The sequence below is a fragment of the Haliotis rufescens genome, unplaced genomic scaffold (assembly GCF_023055435.1).
Source record: "Haliotis rufescens isolate VD_foot unplaced genomic scaffold, xgHalRufe1.0.p SCAF_2, whole genome shotgun sequence".
NCBI classification, from domain to species: domain Eukaryota; kingdom Metazoa; phylum Mollusca; class Gastropoda; order Lepetellida; family Haliotidae; genus Haliotis; species Haliotis rufescens.
The window spans coordinates 52609224-52629721 of NW_025963890.1; the positions used below are offsets into that span (position 1 = coordinate 52609224).

General features: G+C 44.9%; 1 protein-coding gene across 1 annotated transcript; it reads left to right on the forward strand.

Annotated features, from left to right (window-relative positions):
- Positions 1-2072: 2072 nt before the first annotated feature.
- LOC124120492 lies at positions 2073-18772 on the forward strand. The gene is made up of 3 exons (XM_046483325.2): positions 2073-3596; positions 3928-4193; positions 17168-18772. The coding sequence occupies exons 2-3, from the start codon at positions 3934-3936 to the stop codon at positions 17658-17660; spliced, it is 753 nt and encodes a 250-aa protein (XP_046339281.2). The 5' UTR covers positions 2073-3596; positions 3928-3933; the 3' UTR covers positions 17661-18772.
- The last annotated feature ends 1726 nt before the right edge of the window (positions 18773-20498 follow it).

A 20498-nucleotide genomic window follows, 5' to 3' on the forward strand; every position in this document is an offset into this window, starting at 1 on the left:
AACATATTAATATGTATACAGTGAGATATAAGTAAGACAAGCCTCTCGCGTGCAGTTGGTGGGAGCTGCGTGTTTTAGGAACCATTTTCACCATCTAATCCTCCTTTTGTGAATGTAATGATTGCATGTTGTGTTACGACGTAAACAGAAATATTACAGCTATTCATCACGACAGTCTGGATGAGACATGGCCTTCCCAAGGGCGATGTTAGTGTCACGTAATCAATCCCCTGCACTAACGAGGATTCCATGGCAGCAGCGATAGCAGGATCTAGGGTCGATATGGAGAGCTCCAACCTAATGACACTAGAAAACACTGTCAGGAAGATTTGAGACCTCCATCGGTAAATGATTAAACCTTTTCTGTGAGGGTGGGGTGCCTAACATTTGAAGTTCCATTAGTGAAGAAATATCGAAAAAATAAGATATATAAAGGATTTATTTACGTACACAATTATATATTTTGAAAAGATGAATATGCGTCCCGCGTACCGCACAGCTGGGTTCCGAATACCCTCTAAATAGACCCCTGAATCGTTACAGCCAAGCCCCGGGAGACAACCTACGCCCAGGCTACACCCGAGCAACACCCTACATCCGACGACAAATAATACACAACCAATCACAGCAGTTAACTATTTTGATCAATGCAATTTACGTTTTAATCCACTATTGTTCCAGCACACCAGACGGAGACGGATCCCAGTCCTAGATAAACTGGCAGTGCGTCTTAACCTGAGTAGGGGTGTTAGTACATAGGACTGTGTACACGTATTTTCAGGATCCATGCGTCAACATTTGACTGAAAACACATGATGCCATTTAGCAAATGGTCAGATGTAACACATGTAATATTTGGGATAACACTTTCTTAGTAAAGTACAGGTTATAGTACTATTAAAGTACAAACATTTGTTACATATGACCACTTTCTAAAAGGCAATGTGCTCATATCTTTCGGCCATGGGAGCCGTGCCAATGTCCACTTATCAGAGGGCTTCACAAAGTGTCAGACTTTCATTTCTTGTGGAAGCCTTGGTGGCTGAGTGGGTTAGATCGCTAACTTTATGAGCTGGGGAGTAGGTGCCTCAGTGTGGGTTCGAATCCGGGATGGAACTCAAACCCAGAAGCACTAGTGTCTATAAGACAGTGTTATCCCATTTTACTGAGTAAAATGTGTCAATGTCTATCACTTTTACTGACATCAGCCTGAAAAGTACAAACTAGATTTTGGCAAGTGCCTGTCAAACGTGTAGGCACGTTGAGACTGAAGGCGCTTTGAGACTGTAGGCAATTTGAGACTGTAGGCACGTTGAGAAGACACCTGGTGCTGTGTCCAGGCGAGCTGCAATGCCACTGTCGTTGCTGCTGCTGCTGCTGGCAAGCGATGTGGGTTATTATATACGGCATATTATATTACGGCATCAGTAACTGCCCTACCGCCACGACGTTCACACCACCCCGTGTGATATTCAGGTGATCTTGATACGTTGTTTTGACGACGCAAACCGCCTGGTTACATAGCTATTTCTTGGACCAGGGAATCTGGATACGGGAGTGCTGTGAAGGTGCATGCCAGTAACGATGGCTTGCCAACTGTAACACTGATTCTGGCGACACACTGATGTTGCAACTGTCACTGCGACCTTGTTACCGTATTAAGTGATTTCACACCATAAGTAAACCAGGTTTTAATGTGCACGAAAACCTCGAGTTCTTCGCTGATGATGTAATTTGGTATTCATGACCTTCTGCATCTCGTTGCAACAGGTATTGGAAAACAAAACGCAACTCTCTCACGATAAATTTGCCCTAAACCATGTTCTCAGCGCTTAATTATACAAGCTCATGCACGGAATAATTCCTGTATTGAAACAGTCCACGTGGAGATGTGGAGTGCCTGGGAACGGGTATTAAAGGGGTGCACAGTCCCCTCTCCTGGGAAACTCATTATGACGCAGGGGAGGTAATATGTATTGATCAGGGGGTATTGATACAGGGAAGAATTCCATGCAACTGAAAGCGACAGTATCGGCGTGGCCATTACCAACAGATTAGGGTGGTATTAAACCAGAGTATGTATGATATGATCCATGTGCAAGGGTTGTGGACGACTTGAGATTTATGCCACCCACATGCAAGGGTTGTGGACGGTATGAGATGTTTGCCATCCACATGCAAGGGTTGTGAACAACAGCCAACTAGAAAATGAGAAATCATCTTTAAACATTGATTGTGAAGGCGTTACGTGAAAATGTAACAATTGTGAGATGGCGAAAGCAGTGTTTTAAATCAGATCTGGGCCAGGATAAAGTGTTCCATGAAATATGAAGACTTCCTGGTTGTAATGAAGCTTGTTGAGGAGAGGCAATGATAGATGGTGTGTGCTGCCAACTGGATGTTTATATTGAATGGTATTCAGGCAAAGTGTGGGTATTCGAGTGTTTGATAAAGACGTGTTTTGGTTTCGCTGACAGCGGCCATAGCTCGGAGTGATAAACTGTGCTGGTCAGCTGAACATTCCTCAATGGCGAGGAACACAGTCCCCTTGAATGCATATGACAGAGAGTAATACTGTCACATGCATGTACTCCTATTGACCGCAGGTAAACAGAACCATTGATATCCATATTCCGCGCAACCAGCAGCAAAAACCAACATTGTGCGTGGTCAGAATTGCCTGGTCACCTGTGGTGTGCCATAGTTTCCAGATATCAACAGGCTTGTCGCTAGGAGAAACACGTTCTTGCCAGACACCAACAGGCTTGTCGCTAGGAGAAACACGTTCTTGCCAGACACCAACAGGCTATCGCTAGGAGAAACACGTTCTTGTCAGACACCAACAGGCTATCGCTAGGAGGAACACGTTCTTGCCAGACACCAACAGCCTGTCGCTAGGAGGAACATGTTCTTGCCAGAAACCAACACGCTGTCTTTAGGAGGAACACGTTCTTGCCAGATACAAACAGCCTGTCGCTAGGAGGAACATGTTCTTGTCAGATACAAACAGCCTGTCGCTAGGAGGAACATGTTCTTGCCAGAAACCAACACGCTGTCTTTAGGAGGAACACGTTCTTGCCAGATACAAACAGCCTGTCGCTAGGAGGAACATGTTCTTGTCAGATACAAACAGCCTGTCGCTAGGAGGAACATGTTCTTGTCAGATACAAACAGGCTGTCGTTAGAAGGAACACGTTCTTGCCAGATACAAACAGCCTGTCGCTAGGAGGAACATGTTCTTGTCAGATACAAACAGCCTGTCGCTAGGAGGAACATGTTCTTGTCAGATACAAACAGGCTGTCGTTAGAAAGAACACGTTCTTGCCAGATACAAACAGGCTGTCGGTGGGAGGAACACGTTCTTGCCAGATACAAACAGGCTGTCGCTAGGAGAAACACGTTCTTTCAGCGTATCCGGAGGAAACCGGAAGTGAAGGACAGTGACGGTAACACCACGGAATATGTTTTGAAATGGAGTTTTCTATTATCTGTCTCAAAGGAACAACTTTCGAACCGTGTTTTACAAAGAGTATTTCGACATGAACTACATGTGCATGTTCAGGTGAACATATCGACTTGGACACGTCGCCATCAAGGTAAGAGTATGTTCACGAACGTTTTAATGTGTAAACCTAATAGCATATTCAAAGAAGGAAGGCATTTAAAAACGGCTCTGGAAACATGTGCTGAGAATCACCCTATAGTTTAGCCTTGGAGCAGTTTATTATTATGCATGTACAAAAGCCTTCCCCTTTTCTTTTCGCGAACACCTGGTGTCATCACTGATTTTCTGTGGTCCATTCATATAATTTCCACAGCTGTTTGTTCTTTATGCCAAATGGAATCTATTTCGGCAAAGAATCTTGGCTGCTTATTCTCTTGCATTGACAATTTATATATATTCGATAACGAGTTTTTATACCATAGGACATCATGAGACGTTGCCAGGATCGGAACACCTTTGTCGGACCGCTCTCTGAGCGATACATCGTCATCCCCGAGGACCTGTTCCAGGACCTGACCAGAACACCGACGACCATCGACCTGACCCTGCAGCGGTACCGCCATGGTACCCACAGGACCGCCGGAACCTACCCCCGGCCTCGGCCCCTCCCCCCACTAGACAGGACCAGACACCGCCCCAGGGCTAAAGCTTATGGAGTGGTCGGGGTGCACACGTCTGGAGAGTTCAGGTAGGTTAATTCACCTGAAGATATTCACAATGAGAGAGTTCGTGTTTAGTATTTAAGGAAAACACGGCGATTGACATAAAAAAAAGGTTTCATGTAGCGTGCCCTTGGGATTCGAACCGAGTCTTCGGCTGTTCACATGGAGCCTTATGGTTGTATATTGTACTTATCCCCTCGAAAAAAGTCAAGAAGTTGGAGAAAAAGACTTGAGAGGGTCCGGACTAGTACAAGCAGCACACACACGCGACGTTCAACCCAATTTCACCTCACCTGAGAGGGTTTCATGGAAAATAACTTCATTATTGTTGGTAACGAGATTTCAGGGTTACTTCTCATCCGGTGAACATCAGGTGAGGGATGATGGGGTGCGTGAGATATCGGTTCCCAGGCCGATGCTCCGTTTCCAGGATCATTCCATCATTTTTAGCAGTGACAGACAAGCTTCAGTGTACCTCCCGACCTCCTGCTGGCAAAGATTGACATATTGGTTTGTTAGAGGTACACGTATTTCAAGTTCCCGTTCTATACGGACCATCTACCCGTGTCATACAGAGAGACTGTACTATATGGCCTTCTACCCGTGTCATACAGAGAGACTGTACTATATGGCCTTCTACCCGTGTCATACAGAGAGACTGTGCTATACGGACCATCTACCCGTGTCATACAGAGAGACCGTACTATACGGCCTTCTACCCGTGTGATACAGAGAGACTGTACTATATGGCCTTCTACCCGTGTCATACAGAGAGACTGTACTATATGGCCTTCTACCCGTGTCATACAGAGAGACTGTTCTATACGGACCATCTACCCGTGTCATACAGAGAGACTGTACTATATGGCCTTCTACCCGTGTCATACAGAGAGACTGTGCTATAAGGACCATCTACCCGTGTCATACAGAGAGACCGTACTATACGGCCTTCTACCCGTGTGATACAGAGAGACTGTACTATATGGCCTTCTACCCGTGTCATACAGAGAGACTGTACTATATGGCCTTCTACCCGTGTCATACAGAGAGACTGTTCTATACGGACCATCTACCCGTGTCATACAGAGAGACTGTACTATATGGCCTTCTACCCGTGTCATACAGAGAGACTGTACTATATGGCCTTCTACCCGTGTCATACAGAGAGACTGTTCTATACGGACCATCTACCCGTGTCATACAGAGAGACTGTACTATATGGCCGGCCTTCTACCCGTGTCATACAGAGAGACTGTTCTATACGGACCATCTACCCGTGTCATACTGAGAGACTGTACTATACGGACCATCTACCCGTGTCATACAGAGAGACTGTTCTATACGGACCATCTACCCGTGTCAGAACAGAGAGACTGTACTATACGGACCATCTACCCGTGTCATACAGAGAGACTGTACTATGCGGACCATGTACCCGTGTCATACAGAGAGACTGTTCTATACGGACAATCTACCCGTGTCATACAGAGAGACTGTACTATACGGACCATCTACCCGTGTCATACAGCGAGACTGTACTATACGGCCTTCTACCCGTGTCATACAGAGAGACTGTACTATACGGACCATCTACCCGTGTCATACAGAGAGACTGTTCTATACGGACCATCTACCCGTGTCATACAAAGAGACTGTACTATACGGACCATCTACCCGTGTCATACAGAGAGACTGTTCTATACGGACCATCTACCCGTGTCATACAGAGAGGCTGGTCTATACGGGCCATCTACCAGTGTCATACAGAGAGACTGTTCTATACGGACCATCTACCCGTGTCATACAGAGAGACTGTTCTATACGGACCATCTACCCGTGTCATACAGAGAGACTGTTCTATACAGACCATCTACCAGTGTCATACAGAGAGACTGTACTATACGGACCATCTACCCGTGTCATACTGAGAGACTGTTCTATACGGACCATCTACCAGTGTCATACAGAGAGACTGTACTATACGGACCATCTACCCGTGTCATACAGAGAGACTGTACAATACGGACCATCTACCCGTGTCATACAGAGAGACTGTTCTATACGGACCATCTACCCGTGTCATACAGAGAGACTGTTCTATACGGACCATCTACCCGTGTCATACAGAGAGACTGTACTATACGGACCATCTACCCGTGTCATACAGAGAGACTGTTCTATACGGACCATCGACCAGTGTCATACAGAGAGACTGTACTATACGGACCATCTACCCGTGTCATACAGAGAGACTGTACTATACGGACCATCTACCCCGTCATACAGAGAGGCTCTACTATACGGACCATCTACCCGTGTCATACAGAGAGACTCTACTATACGGACCATCTACCCGTGTCATACAGAGTGACCGTTCTATACGGGCCATCTACCCATGTCATACAGAGTGACTTACTAAACGGCCTTCTATCCGTACTACAGACGGCCTCTACTAGATTGGACACCTTCCCGTACTACAGACGGCCTCTACTACATTGGACACCTTCCCATACTACAGACGGCCTCTACTACATTGGACACCTACCCGTACTACAGACGGCCTCTTCTACATTGGACACCTTCCCGTACTACAGACGGCCTCTAATAAATTGGACACCTTCCCGTACTACAGACGGCCTCTACTACATTGGACACCTACCCGTACTACAGACGGCCTCTAATAAATTGGACACCTTCCCGTACTACAGACGGCCTCTACTTTTGGACACCTTCCCGTACTACAGACGGCCTCTACTACATTGGACACCTACCCGTACTACAGACGGCCGCTACTACATTGGACACCTTCCCATACTAAAGACGGCCTCTTCTACATTGGACACCTTCCCGTGCTACAGACGGCCTCTACTACACTGGACACCTACCCGTACCACAGACGACCTCTACTACATTGGACACCTTCCCGTACTACAGACGGCCTCTACTACATAGGACACCTTCCCGTACTACAGACGGCCTCGTCTACATAGGACACCTTCCCGTACTACAGACGGCCGCTGCTATATTGGACACCTTCCCGTACGACAGATGGCCTCTACTACATTGGACACCATCCCATACTACAGACGACCTCTACTACAAAAGACACCTTCCCGTACTACAGACGGCCTCTGCTACATTGGGCACCTTCCAGTCCTACGAACCCGTGAAGATCTGGGGTAGAATAGGTCTTCAGCAACCCATGCTTGTCGTAAACGGCGATGATGCTTGCTGTAAGAGGCGACTAACGGGATCGGGTGGTCAGACTCGATGACTTGGTTGATGCATGTCATCGTATCCCAATTGCGTGGATCGAGGCTTATGATGCCAATCACTGGATTGTCTGGCCCAGACTCGATTATTTACAGACCGCCGTCATATAGCTGGAATATTGCTGAGTGCGTCGTTAAACAACAAACAAACAAACTAAAGATATAGACTGCCTCTCAATACGCCACCTTTGCTGACACTTCTGATCTCACGGGCACCATCACCATTGCGTAGCATCATCTGCTTACACTGAAACCACCCGCAGCATCAGATGTGAGTGTCGTGTCGTGTCAGAGGTGACAGATGGTGTTGTTAGGAGGTGTTAGGAGGTGTGGTGAACTACTCTGTACAGGTGTCACTGGTGTTTGTCTGTCTGTCGGACCTTTCCCAAATCGGTTTGTCTCCACCGGGTCGGACACTGTTTATTCATGATTGCTATAAGCTGCGCTGCCAGGACGGTGTATAAGGTACCCCCATACCCTAAACACGTACGTACCCCCATACCCCCAACACCCGCGTACCCCATTACCCTAAATACCCACGTAACCAAATAACCTAAACACCCACGTACCCCATACCCTAAATACCCATCTACCCCCATACCCCCAACACCCAATTCCCCCCGTACTCCCCATACTCGTAACACCCACGTACCCCATAACCTAAACACCCACGTACCCCATACCCTAAACACGTACGTACCCCTATACCCCCAACACCCACGTACCCCCATACCCTAAACACTCACGTACCCCCATAACCTAAAAACCTACCTACCCCCGTACCCCCAACACCCACGTGACGCCAGACATTACCTTACTACAAGCTACCTTACTGCACTCTGTGACGGCGCCCCTCATTCTGCCATAACTCTTTTCAAACTTTTATGGCTTTATGAAAATCTTTTCAGTTAACATCGATAAGATTTGATAAATGATTTGAACGAACTCTTGCGAGATAAACTCAACCTGGGGGTCGTTTCGAGAAGACGTGTTCAGTGACGGCCTCCGCGTGTGATAACAAGGTATTTTAGCCATGGTCAATCGGTGCTATGATCGCAAGACGGGGAACAGAGGTCAAAGTATCCATGATGCTAATTGATCGAAAGCTGCCACACGTGGAACATTGGGTAAAGTATCCATTAGGCTATGGAACTATAGTCCCTGGTTGGGTCATGGAAGCCATTTGGCTAAGGTAAAGGTAAAGTTCCCAGACAGGTCAAAGAATCCACTTGGCATGTAGTAAACTAAGCACTTTTGAAATGGCCCCCGTTGGAAAGAAACTGTCGTCTGCTCGCCTGCCGACCTGGTAGATTATCGTCGATGACTGTTTACCAAACTGTTACATAGGTAATAATCACAGAGGCGGAAAATATGCGAGCCTCTTTTCAACCTCGTAACTCGTTCAATAGACTTGTCGAAATTACAAATCTAATCCCCGCCTAAAGCAGACGACAATACAGCGCGGCGTAATCACTGGCCCTTTCCGTACCATGAGAGCTGGACGTAGTTTGTACAGCAGGAACGTGTAGGGATGTATCGGCTTAACGAGGTGCCCCACGAGCCCCTAGAGGAGAAGGATAGAGGCAGGTAAGTCTGGGCCTCACCTCAGATGCTTCACCGATGTAGCTGGGTCCACCAATATTGATTCAAATATCTCAGCGTATCAAATAACACGTTAAGGTACCAGGGATCCCACTTGTAATTTCAACAGTCTTAAGTATTGATGATACTCGCATCATCTGACATTTTACGAAGATGGTGTGGGTGTGTTGTGATAGACGCGTGTCTTCATTGGCTTTGACAGAGCTCCTGCTAAACACTGAAACTATACTATACTCATGTCCTAAAAGTAGTCTGAGTGAGTGAGTGAGTATGGTTTTACGCCGCTTTTAGCAATATTCCAGCAATATCACGGCGGGGGAGACCAGAAATTGGCTTCACACAATGTGCCCGGGTCGGGAATCGAACCCTGGTCTTCGGCGTGACGAGCGAACGCTTTAACCACTAGGCTACCCGACCGCCCTCCTAAAAGTAGCATTACAGTACCCTAACACAGCCATCTGACTGTCCTGCACTGGGACATAGACCTTGGTACACCTGGCACCAGGCTCAAGGCCCATGTAAGGTCTCTGGTAGCTGAGTGTCCCCATATTGCTCCACGGTCCTCTGTCCTCCGCCAGAGAAGACAGGCATGCTGGTGTTCAGGTCCTGCCAACAAAATACTGGACACAGACAACAACTGGAATACTGGACACGTACGTACTGGAATACTGGACACATAAGTACTGGGATACTGGACACAGACAAGAACTGGAATACTGGACATATAAGTACTGGAATACTGGACACATAAGTACTGGAATACTGGACACATAAGCACTGGAATACTGGACACATAAGCACTGGAATACTGGACACATAAGTACTGGAATACTGGACACATAAGTACTGGAATGATGGACACATAAGTACTGGAATATTGGACACATAAGCACTGGAATACTGGACACATAAGCACTGGAATACTGGACACATAAGTACTGGAATATTGGACACATAAGTACTGGAATGATGGACACATAAGTACTGGAATACTGGACACATAAGCACTGGAATACTGGACACATAAGCACTGGAATACTGGACACATAAGTACTGGAGTACTGGACACAGACAAGTACTGGAGTACTAGAAACGGGTATTAGCAGTGACATGGCCCACCCCATGCAGGTTGTGATTTTCAACATGCATAATTCATCCGTTAACAATATGGCTGTTGTGTTGTGCGACAGCAATAAACGGACTCTGACAGGCAGAGTGAGTCGTACAAGCGCCGCCAACAGACATCAAATATTCACAGAGGGAAAGAGACGGACATTAACGAGACAAAGGTGTTAGGTGAATTGTGTATTTTCAATCAACCTATTTGAACTAAATCCTATTTGAAAAGCAGAAAGATATATCGATCCCAGTATGTGACAATGCTACACGCCAGCGTTTAAGGAAAGTCTATTGCCGTAGTGGCTTGTCTGTTTGTTTGTCCCTTGTTCGGATCTAGTGAGTCGTTAAACGTCCTGTGAAGGAGCACGGGTTTTCATGCCCGTCATCGTTTTAAAACAAGGTAGGTTTGCGCCTATAACTATCAACATGGCCGAATTGATGTCAGATTTGTATTTGTAATTACAGTTTACACATTTAGTCCATGGATACAATTGATAATTGTATTATAATTATGCTATGTTGTGCTATAGGTCTACACGAGTATACATACGCCATGTACTCAATCACTGTGGTATAAGCCTGTTATCGCCTGCCTGTGAGTGTATACCTTGTGCTCCGGGCAATATTGCATTAAAACACCTGTACACAAGTGTGTGGTGAACAACATATGAGGGGAACAACCAATAGAATAAACTGCTACTCGAACACCTTTGTGTCATGAACGTATATCCGTAGCCCTTTAAGTCTTCATAATTTGAAAATACAAAAAAATACAGTTACAGTAAACTACGCTTATAACGAACACGCTTATAACGAACTTATTTTTTAGACCCGGCCATTTGTTGCATATATGCTGTATGTATGCTTATAACGAACTACGGTTATTACGAACTAAAATTAGTGGTCCCTTTGAGTTCGTTATAACCGTAGTTTACTGTATGTTTCTTATCCGAAAATATCTATTGACACCGGTCAATGTGATCATGACTTTCTACACACAGACCTTATAGGTCCTGCTTGGGCAAGACTGGTTAGATATTATAGGTGTTTCTGTGTGGGAGTGGGACATACATAATACCTCTTACTTGTAATAAGGAGAGAGTAGGTTTACCGGTATACGGTTGGCCCTGTGTGTTTAGCTATACAGTACGGACAACAGTGTCACGGCAGTACCCCGACTCCGTATAGGAAATCAATGGGCCCGTATATGCGGGCTGTGCTCGACAACCGGGCGCCTATACATGTACATTGTATATGAGAACTACTAAGCACCTATGCACGTACAGTAAACTACCTTTATAACGAACACGCTTATAACGAACTGTCAGATATAACGAACTTATGTTTTGGTCCCGTCAATTGGCTATATATTTGCTGTATCAGAGACCATATATGGTCTCTGGCTGTATATATGCATATAACGAACTGCGGTTATAACGAACTAAAAATAGTGGTCCCTTTGAATTCGTTATAACCGTAGTTTTCTGTATATGTGTACACTGCATGATGACCAAACACGAGACTAACATCTAGTCTTTGAAATGAACATATTGTACAGTAAAAGCAGAAATATGATAAAAAGGAGCCCAGAGACTTTCTTCGTGTTCCTGATACTGCAGTAATCTAGACTTGCCAAACATTATAGACTTGCATGGGCTGTATTGGATATATTTGTTTCAGGGTCTGTATGGCAGACTAACCAAGTACCAAAATATGTATATGCAAACTGCGTTCGACGACCGATCACATATGCAGGTATATGCAAACTGCGTTCGACGACCGATCACATATACATGTATATGTGAACTGTGCTTGACGACTCATCACCTATACATGTATATGCGAACTGTGTTTGACGAATAGGCACCTACACATGTATATGCGAACTGCGTTCGACGACCGATCACCTATACATGTATATGCGAACTGTGCTTGACGACTAGGCACCTTTACATGTGTATGCGAAATGTGCTTCGCGACCAGCACATATACATGTATGTGCGAACTGTGCTCGACGACCGAGCACATATAAATGTATATGCGAACAGTATACCCCCACCAAGCACCTATACATGTAAATGTGAACAGTGTTCAACCACCAAATACCTATACATGTATATGCGAACAGTATTCAACCACCAAACACCTATATTATATGTGCACTGTGTTCGTCGACCGATCACATATACGTGTGTATGCGAACTGTATTCAAGCACCAAGCACCAAGCACCTGCACCGGGTTCGCACACAATCAGAGGGTGACAGGCTGACGGCGCCTCGGTTTCAGTTATACAACAGGCTGGTGGTGTTTATACACTTATATAACCCTCACACGGCGCTCGGCTACTACTTACTCAAGCTGTTCTTAATTCTAATATCCCGTATTGTTTGTGCTTGCGTCCATTTACGTATAGGTTTTTACCCTAGATTTGGAATGTGGTGTTGAAGAGATTTCTACTTCAGACGGAACACTTAATATGTTTGTACAATTCAAGCAAGTCGCAGATAGGGAAATACGGAGGTGGGTTGGGGTGAGGGCGAACTTCAAATGTTGTCATGGTTGTACAGTGACGTCATTCATTGCTATACCCCTTGTCCCCACAGTCGGACAATAGGCATATTCCGCCACGGGGTCAAAGAAAAAATCCAGATAAATATATATCTGACATGTATACTTAATATGTTCTTAATACTCTTCCAGAAACTTAAACAACTAGGGGCGGTCGGGTAGCCTAGTGGTTAAAGCGTTCGCTCGTCACGCCGAAGACCCCGGGTTCGATTCCCGACATGGGTACAGTGTGTGAAGCCAATTTCTGGTGCATTCACATGCAACACGACCATTGGACGACAAGTGCCATATATCCTGTTACGTTTAATTCACATGTAACACGACTATTGGACGACAAGACACGTACCCAATATCATGCTACGTTTATATTATATGTAACACGACCATTGGACGACAAGACACGTACCATATATCATGTTTCGTTTATATCATATGTAACACGACCATTGGACGACAAGACACGTACCATATATCGGTTACGTTTATATCACATGCAACACGACCATTGGACGACAAGACACCTGCCATATAACATGTTACGTTTAATTAACATGCAACACGACCTTTGGACGACAAGACACGTACCATATATCATGTTTCGTTTATATCATATGTAACACGACCATTGGACGACAAGACACGTACCATATATCATGTTACGTTTATATCATATGTAACACGACCAGTGGACGACAAGACACGTACCATATATCGGTTACGTTTAATTCACATGTAACACGACCATTGGACGACAAGACACGTACCATATATCATGTTACGTTTACATCATATGTAACACGACCAGTGGACGACAAGACACGTACCATATATCGGTTACGTTTATATCACATGCAACACGACCATTGGACGACAAGACACGTGCCATATAACATGTTACGTTTATATCACATGTAACACGACCATTGGACAAGCCAAGTGCCATATATCATGTTACGTTTATATCACATGTAACACGACCATTGGACGACAAGACACGTACCATATATCATGTTACGTTTACATCATATGTAACACTGCCTTTGAACGACAAGACACGTACCATATATCATGTTACGTTTACATCATATGTAACACGACCATTGGACGACAAGACACGTGCCATATAACATGTTACGTTTATATCACATGCAACACGACCATTGGACGACAAGACACGTGCCATATATCATGTTACGTTTATATCACATGTAACACGACCATTGGACGACAAGACACGTGCCATATAACATGTTACGTTTATATCACATGTAACACGACCATTGGACGACAAGACACGTTCCATATATCATGTTACGTTTATATCACATGTAACACGACCATTGGACGACAAGACACGTGCCATATATCATGTTACGTTTATATCACATGTAACACGACCATTGGACGACAAGACACGTGCCATATATCATGTTACGTTTCTATCACATGTAACACGACCATTGGACGACAAGACACGTGCCATATATCATGTTACGTTTATATCACATGTAACACGACCATTGGACGACAAGACACCTGCCATATATCATGTTACGTTTATATCACATGTAACACGACCATTGGACGACAAGACACGTGCCATATAACATGTTACGTTTATATCACGTGTAACACGACTATTGGACGACAAGACACGTTCCATATATCATGTTACGTTTATATCACATGTAACACGACCATTGGACGACAAGACACGTGCCATATATCATGTTACGTTTATATCACATGTAACACGACCATTGGACAAGATAAGCCACGTGCCATATATCATGTTACGTTTATATCACATGTAATACGACCTTTGGACAAGACAAGTGCCATATATCATGTTACGTTTCTATCACATGCAACACGACCATTGGACAAGACAAGTGCCAAATATCATGTTACGTTTATATCACATGTAACACGGCCATTGGACAAGACAAGTGCAATATATCATGTTACGTTTATATCACATGTAACACGACCATTGGACAAGACAAGTGCCAAATATCATGTTACGTTTATATCACATGTAACACGGCCATTGGACAAGACAAGTGCAATATATCATGTTACGTTTATATCACATGTAACACGACCATTGGACAAGACAAGTGCCATATATCATGTTACGTTTATATCACATGTAACACGACCATTGGACAAGACAAGTGCCAAATATCATGTTACGTTTCTATCACATGTAACACGATATCACTGGTACCACAACCATTGGACAAGTATGAAGAATATATAACGTGTTTAATATGCCCAATAGAAACACAATGGTTGGCAAATAAGGTGGTGTCCTGGGTATCATTCTCGCTCTGTGAATCCCGCGTGTCTTAGCTTGAGATTTTGTTCTCTTAGAATTGAGACTAACAGGCATGTGGCAAGCAACTTCTGTCAGCGCAACAACACACAACACACAACACACAACACAAGGCAATCGCTAATGCCTGGCCCCGTACAAAGCCCAGGGCGCGTGCCGCTATAGATCTGTAGTTCGATACTAGCTGTAATTGATTACATATCGATAAGGCGTGGTATTGAAGTAATGAGATTATCAGATTTTGTGATCGATCCGCTGATGAACCATTACCGCGGAAACAATGATAAAGTGAAAGTGGTTTCATATTACGTGTAGGCTGACGGTGTACAGGTGGTTGTTTCATATTACGTGAAGGCTGACGGTGTACAGAAGGTGATTGTTTCATATCACGTGAAGGCTGACGGAGTACAGGAAGTGATTGTTTCATATTACGTGTAGGCTGACGGTGTACAGAAGGTGGTTGTTTCATATTACGTGTAGGCTGACGGTGTACAGGTGGTTGTTTCATATTACGTGAAGGCTGACGGTGTACAGGAGGTGATTGTTTCATATTACGTGAAGGCTGACGGTGTACAGGAAGTGATTGTTTCACATTACGTGTAGGCTGACGGTGTACAGAAGGTGGTTGTTTCATATTACGCGAAGGCTGACGGTGTACAGGAAGTGATTGTTTCATATTATGTGTAGGCTGACGGTGTACAGAAGGTGGTTGTTTCATATTACGTGTAGGCTGACGGTGTACAGGAGGTGGTTGTTTCATATTACGTGTAGGCTGACGGTGTACAGCAGGTGGTTGTTTCATATTACGTGTAGGCTGACGGTGTACAGGAGGTGATTGTTTCATATTACGTGTAGGCTGACGGTGTACAACAGGTGGTTGTTTCATATTACGTGTAGGCTGACGGTGTACAGGAGGTGGTTGTTTCATATTATGTGTAGGCTGACGGTTGAAGAAGGTGGTTGTTTCATATTACGTGTAGGCTGACGGAGTACAGGAGGTGGTTGTTTCATATTACGTTTAGGCTGACGGTGTACAGGAGGTGGTTGTTTCATATTATGTGTAGGCTGACGGTGTACAGGAGGTGGTTGTTTCATATTATGTGTAGGCTGACGGTTGAAGAAGGTGGTTGTTTCATATTACGTGTAGGCTGACGGTGTACAGGAGGTGGTTGTTTCATATTATGTGTAGGCTGACGGTTGAAGAAGGTGGTTGTTTCATATTATGTGTAGGCTGACGGTTGAAGAAGGTGGTTGTTTCATATTACGTGAAGGCTGACGGTGTACAGGAGGTGGTTGTTTCATATTACGTGTAGGCTGACGGTGTACAGGAGGTGGTTGTTTCATATTATGTGTAGGCTGACGGTTGAAGAAGGTGGTTGTTTCATATTACGTGAAGGCTGACGGTCTACAGGTGATTGTTGCATATTACGTGTAGGCTGACGGTGTACAGAAGATGGTTGTTTCATATTACGTTTAGGCTGACGGTGTACAGGTGGTTGCTTCATATTACGTGTAGGCTGACGGTCTATAGAAGGTGGTTGTTTTATATTACGTGTAGGCTGACGGTGTACAGAAGGTGGTTGTTTCATATTACGTGTAGGCTGACGGTGTACAGGTGGTTGTTTCATATTACGTGTAGGCTGACGGTCTATAGAAGGTGGTTGTTTTATATTACGTGTAGGCTGACGGTGTACAGAAGGTGGTTGTTTCATATTACGTGTAGGCTGACGGTGTACAGAAGGTGGTTGTTTCATATTACGTTTAGGCTGACGGTGTACATGTGGTGGTTTCATATTACGTGTAGGCTGACGGTCTACAGAAGGTGGTGGTTTCATATTACGTGTAGGCTGACGGTGTACAGAAGGTGGTGGTTTCATATTACGTGTAGGCTGACGGTGTACAGAAGGTGGTTGTTTCATATTACGTGTAGCCAGCATGTAATACAACAAGTAATATTGTTTGAGAATTGATGTGTGTTTTACGAGTTTCACCACGGCGATACAACATATACTATTGTTTGAGGATAGTGACTTGATGGATCTCGATGGATCTCACTGAGGTCACTGTTCAGTACCTAACGTTTGTCTTGGTATGTTTCAGCGCGATGGATCTCGGCACTGATCATAATGAGGATTCAGAGGACGTCATCAGTCAAGTGGCTCGTGCAAACTTCTTGAGGGATGACCCTTCCAACATTTTGCCTCAAATCCGAGCGTCGCCATGTTTGATGCATTCCAAACAAGGCAGACGACAAGATCTGATTTACTCCACAAACAATCAAGGCGGCAAGGTTCCTAGTCACCTTGGTCAAAGCTCAAGGTCATTCATAGACAAATCAGTGAGACAAAGTGTTCATAAATTTAATTTTGAAACAAAACAACATGAAAGTCTGACCACGAAGCACCCCCCAGTTGTGGCGCACAAGCGCCCCAGACTGCCTGGACAGTACCCGTCCCAAGACTTGGTCATGTCCTGGCTCCTCCACGGCTCCGCACCAGTTGAACAGAACCACTTCCCGGATATTGTAAAAGACGGACAGAAAACCAAAACGTCCAAAAAACAACGACATATGAATTCTTTGCTCAGTGAATAATGAACTAAGAAACGTTGGCATTACATTTGTCATTCCCTATTACACATCCCTCCATTGATGCTATCATGAACTCCCCTGACGAAACAGGCAAGACCTGTGTGGAGCGGGCGATGCTCTAGGTACGAGTGTTCACTGTGTCTGTATATGTGCAGTGTGCATTCGTCAGACTCGTTCAGTGTGACTGTGATTATGACGATTGTTAGTGCAAACGAAAACGTTGATCACACCGTGTGTGAGCTGACCTACATGTTGAACCCGGAAGTGAAATGACCGGGGTGTCGAACCCGGAAGTGAGTTGACCGGGGTGTCGATCCCGGAAGTGAGGTGAACGGGGTATCGAACCCGGAAGTGAGATGGCTAAGGTGTCGAACCCGAAAGTGAGATGGCTTGGGTGTCGAACACGGAAGTGAGATGTGGGGGTTGTCGAACCCGGAAGTGAGATGACGGGGTGTCGAACCCGGAAATGAGAAGACCGGGGTGTCGAACCCTTTAAGTATGATGCTCAGTGTGTCGAATCCGGAAGTGAGATGAAGGGGGTTTCGAATACCGACGTGAAGCGAATGTCTTGTTGCATATTAATGACCATGACCTGGATATAAACATGTCTCGAGATGTCCAACAGGAGCGGGTAATAATGTGTGATGAAGGAAACATGTCAGCGCCTGAAACTAAAGCTACAGAAACTATCAACACGCGGCACTAGAACATGCTATAGTCTCTGTGCTAAGACATTTGCTTGAGACATTTCCCTTAAGTACCAACTTGAAGGTGTAATGATGTACATATTTATTAAAAACATGAACATACTGAATTATATTTCGGCATTGTGTGCTGGGCACACCCGTCCCATCCGAGTCAGTGAGTTTGAGTTTTAGGTCACTTTGAACAGTATTCCAGTTATATCACGGCGTGTCAGCACAGGGGGACTATCGAAAATGATGCAGGTCTTAGACGTTTACCAAGAAATTCATTAAAACTGGTAGGTTGCTGCTAAACCAAGAAATATAATCAAGGCGAACCTGGATTCGAACCCATGAATATTGGGTTTCAGGCTCGCCCAAAGGACACAATACTACATAGCGAATTGAGGTGCCTTATACAACTGGACCGACAAGCAGGCAAGGCTAGCTAAATATAATGTTTATTCCTAATACAGGATAATTACCATCCCCAAACAAACTCGCGTGATAACCTCTATGTATCTACATGAAACACTGCTTAATTCTTGAAAGAATATATTAATTTACGTATATCCTCCTATAACAACGACAGTCACCGTTGTGTCGCTTAGATAATTGTTTGACATTCATCACACCGACCTGTAGTCAGCGATATTCAAGCTAAGTCGCACAGACCTGTAGTCAGCAGTATTCCAGTTATATCACTACTATACGACCTGTGGTCAGCAATATTCCAGCTATATCACACCGACCTGTAGTCAGCAATATTCCAGCCATATCACACCGACCTGTAGTCAGCAATATTCCAGCTATATCACACCGACCTGTAGTCAGCAATATTCCAGCTATATCACACCGACCTGTAGTCAGCAATATTCCAGCTATATCACACCGACCTGTAGTCAGCAATATTCCAGCCATATCACACCGACCTGTAGTCAGCAATATTCCAGCTATATCACACCGACCTGTAGTCAGCAATATTCCAGCTATATCACACCGACCTGTAGTCAGCAATATTCCAGCTATATCACACCGACCTGTAGACAGCAATATTCCAGCTATATCACACCGACCTGGAGTCAGCAATATTCCAGCTATATCACACCGACCTGGAGTCAGCAATATTCCAGCTATATCACACCGACCTGTAGACAGCAATATTCCAGCTATATCACACCGACCTATAGCCAGCAATATTCCAACTATATCACACCGACCTGTAGTCAGCAATATTCCAGCTATATCACACCGACCTGTAGACAGCAATATTCCAGCTATATCACACCGACCTGTAGACAGCAATATTCCAGCTATATCACACCGATCTGTGGTCAGCAATATTCCAGCTATATCACACCGACCTGTAGACAGCAATATTCCAGCTATATCACACCGACCTATAGCCAGCAATATTCCAGCTATATCACACCGACCTGTAGTCAGCAATATTCCAGCTATATCACACCGATCTGTAGACAGCAATATTCCAGCTATATCACACCGACCTATAGCCAGCAATATTCCAGCTATATCACAGGCGAACCAGTGATCGACAGCAAGAACCTCTCCTGATATATCACGGAGGTCTATCGTCAATGGCAGTCATATGACATAGGCCTGCAGTCAGAGCTCTAACTGATAAATCAGGGCGGCTCACAAAGTGTTATCGAGCCTTGGTCTGACAAACCAGCGACTGACGGTAAGGCCACAGAGACCTGCCCCGCACAATGACACATAGCAGGACTCCGACCGGGGGACGTCATAGTTTCCACTGGTAACCGATTCCTACCATATTCAGATGCCTTGTAGTGACCTCGAGTGAGTGAGGTAGTATGGTTTTACGCCGCTTTTAGCAATATTCCAGCAATATCACGGCGGGGGACACCAGAAATGGGCTTCACACATTGTACCCATGTCGGGAATCGAACCCGGATCTTCGGCGTGACGAGCGAACGCTTTAACCACAAGGCTACCCGACTGCCCCGTTGTCACCTCGAGGTAGTCGACATGTAGTCACCTCGAGGTAGTCGACAGTTACATCCAACACTGATTTTTGACCGCGCTTGTTTCAGAGGCCGATCTCCTATCTTGTTCGTTTTCAGAAATTGCTAACAAATATTTACTTATTTTTCCGAATATGATGAGGAAACTCCAA

What these genes read in the sequence shown, in the direction of transcription:
- LOC124120492 (XM_046483325.2), top strand. Translation starts at nt 3,934, where the DNA reads ATGAGACGTTGCCAGGATCGGAACACCTTTGTCGGACCGCTCTCTGAG. An exon ending in CACACGTCTGGAGAGTTCAG is followed by an intron (nt 4,194 to 17,167) that starts GTAGGTTAATTC and finishes GGTATGTTTCAG; the next exon opens with CGCGATGGATCTCGGCACTG.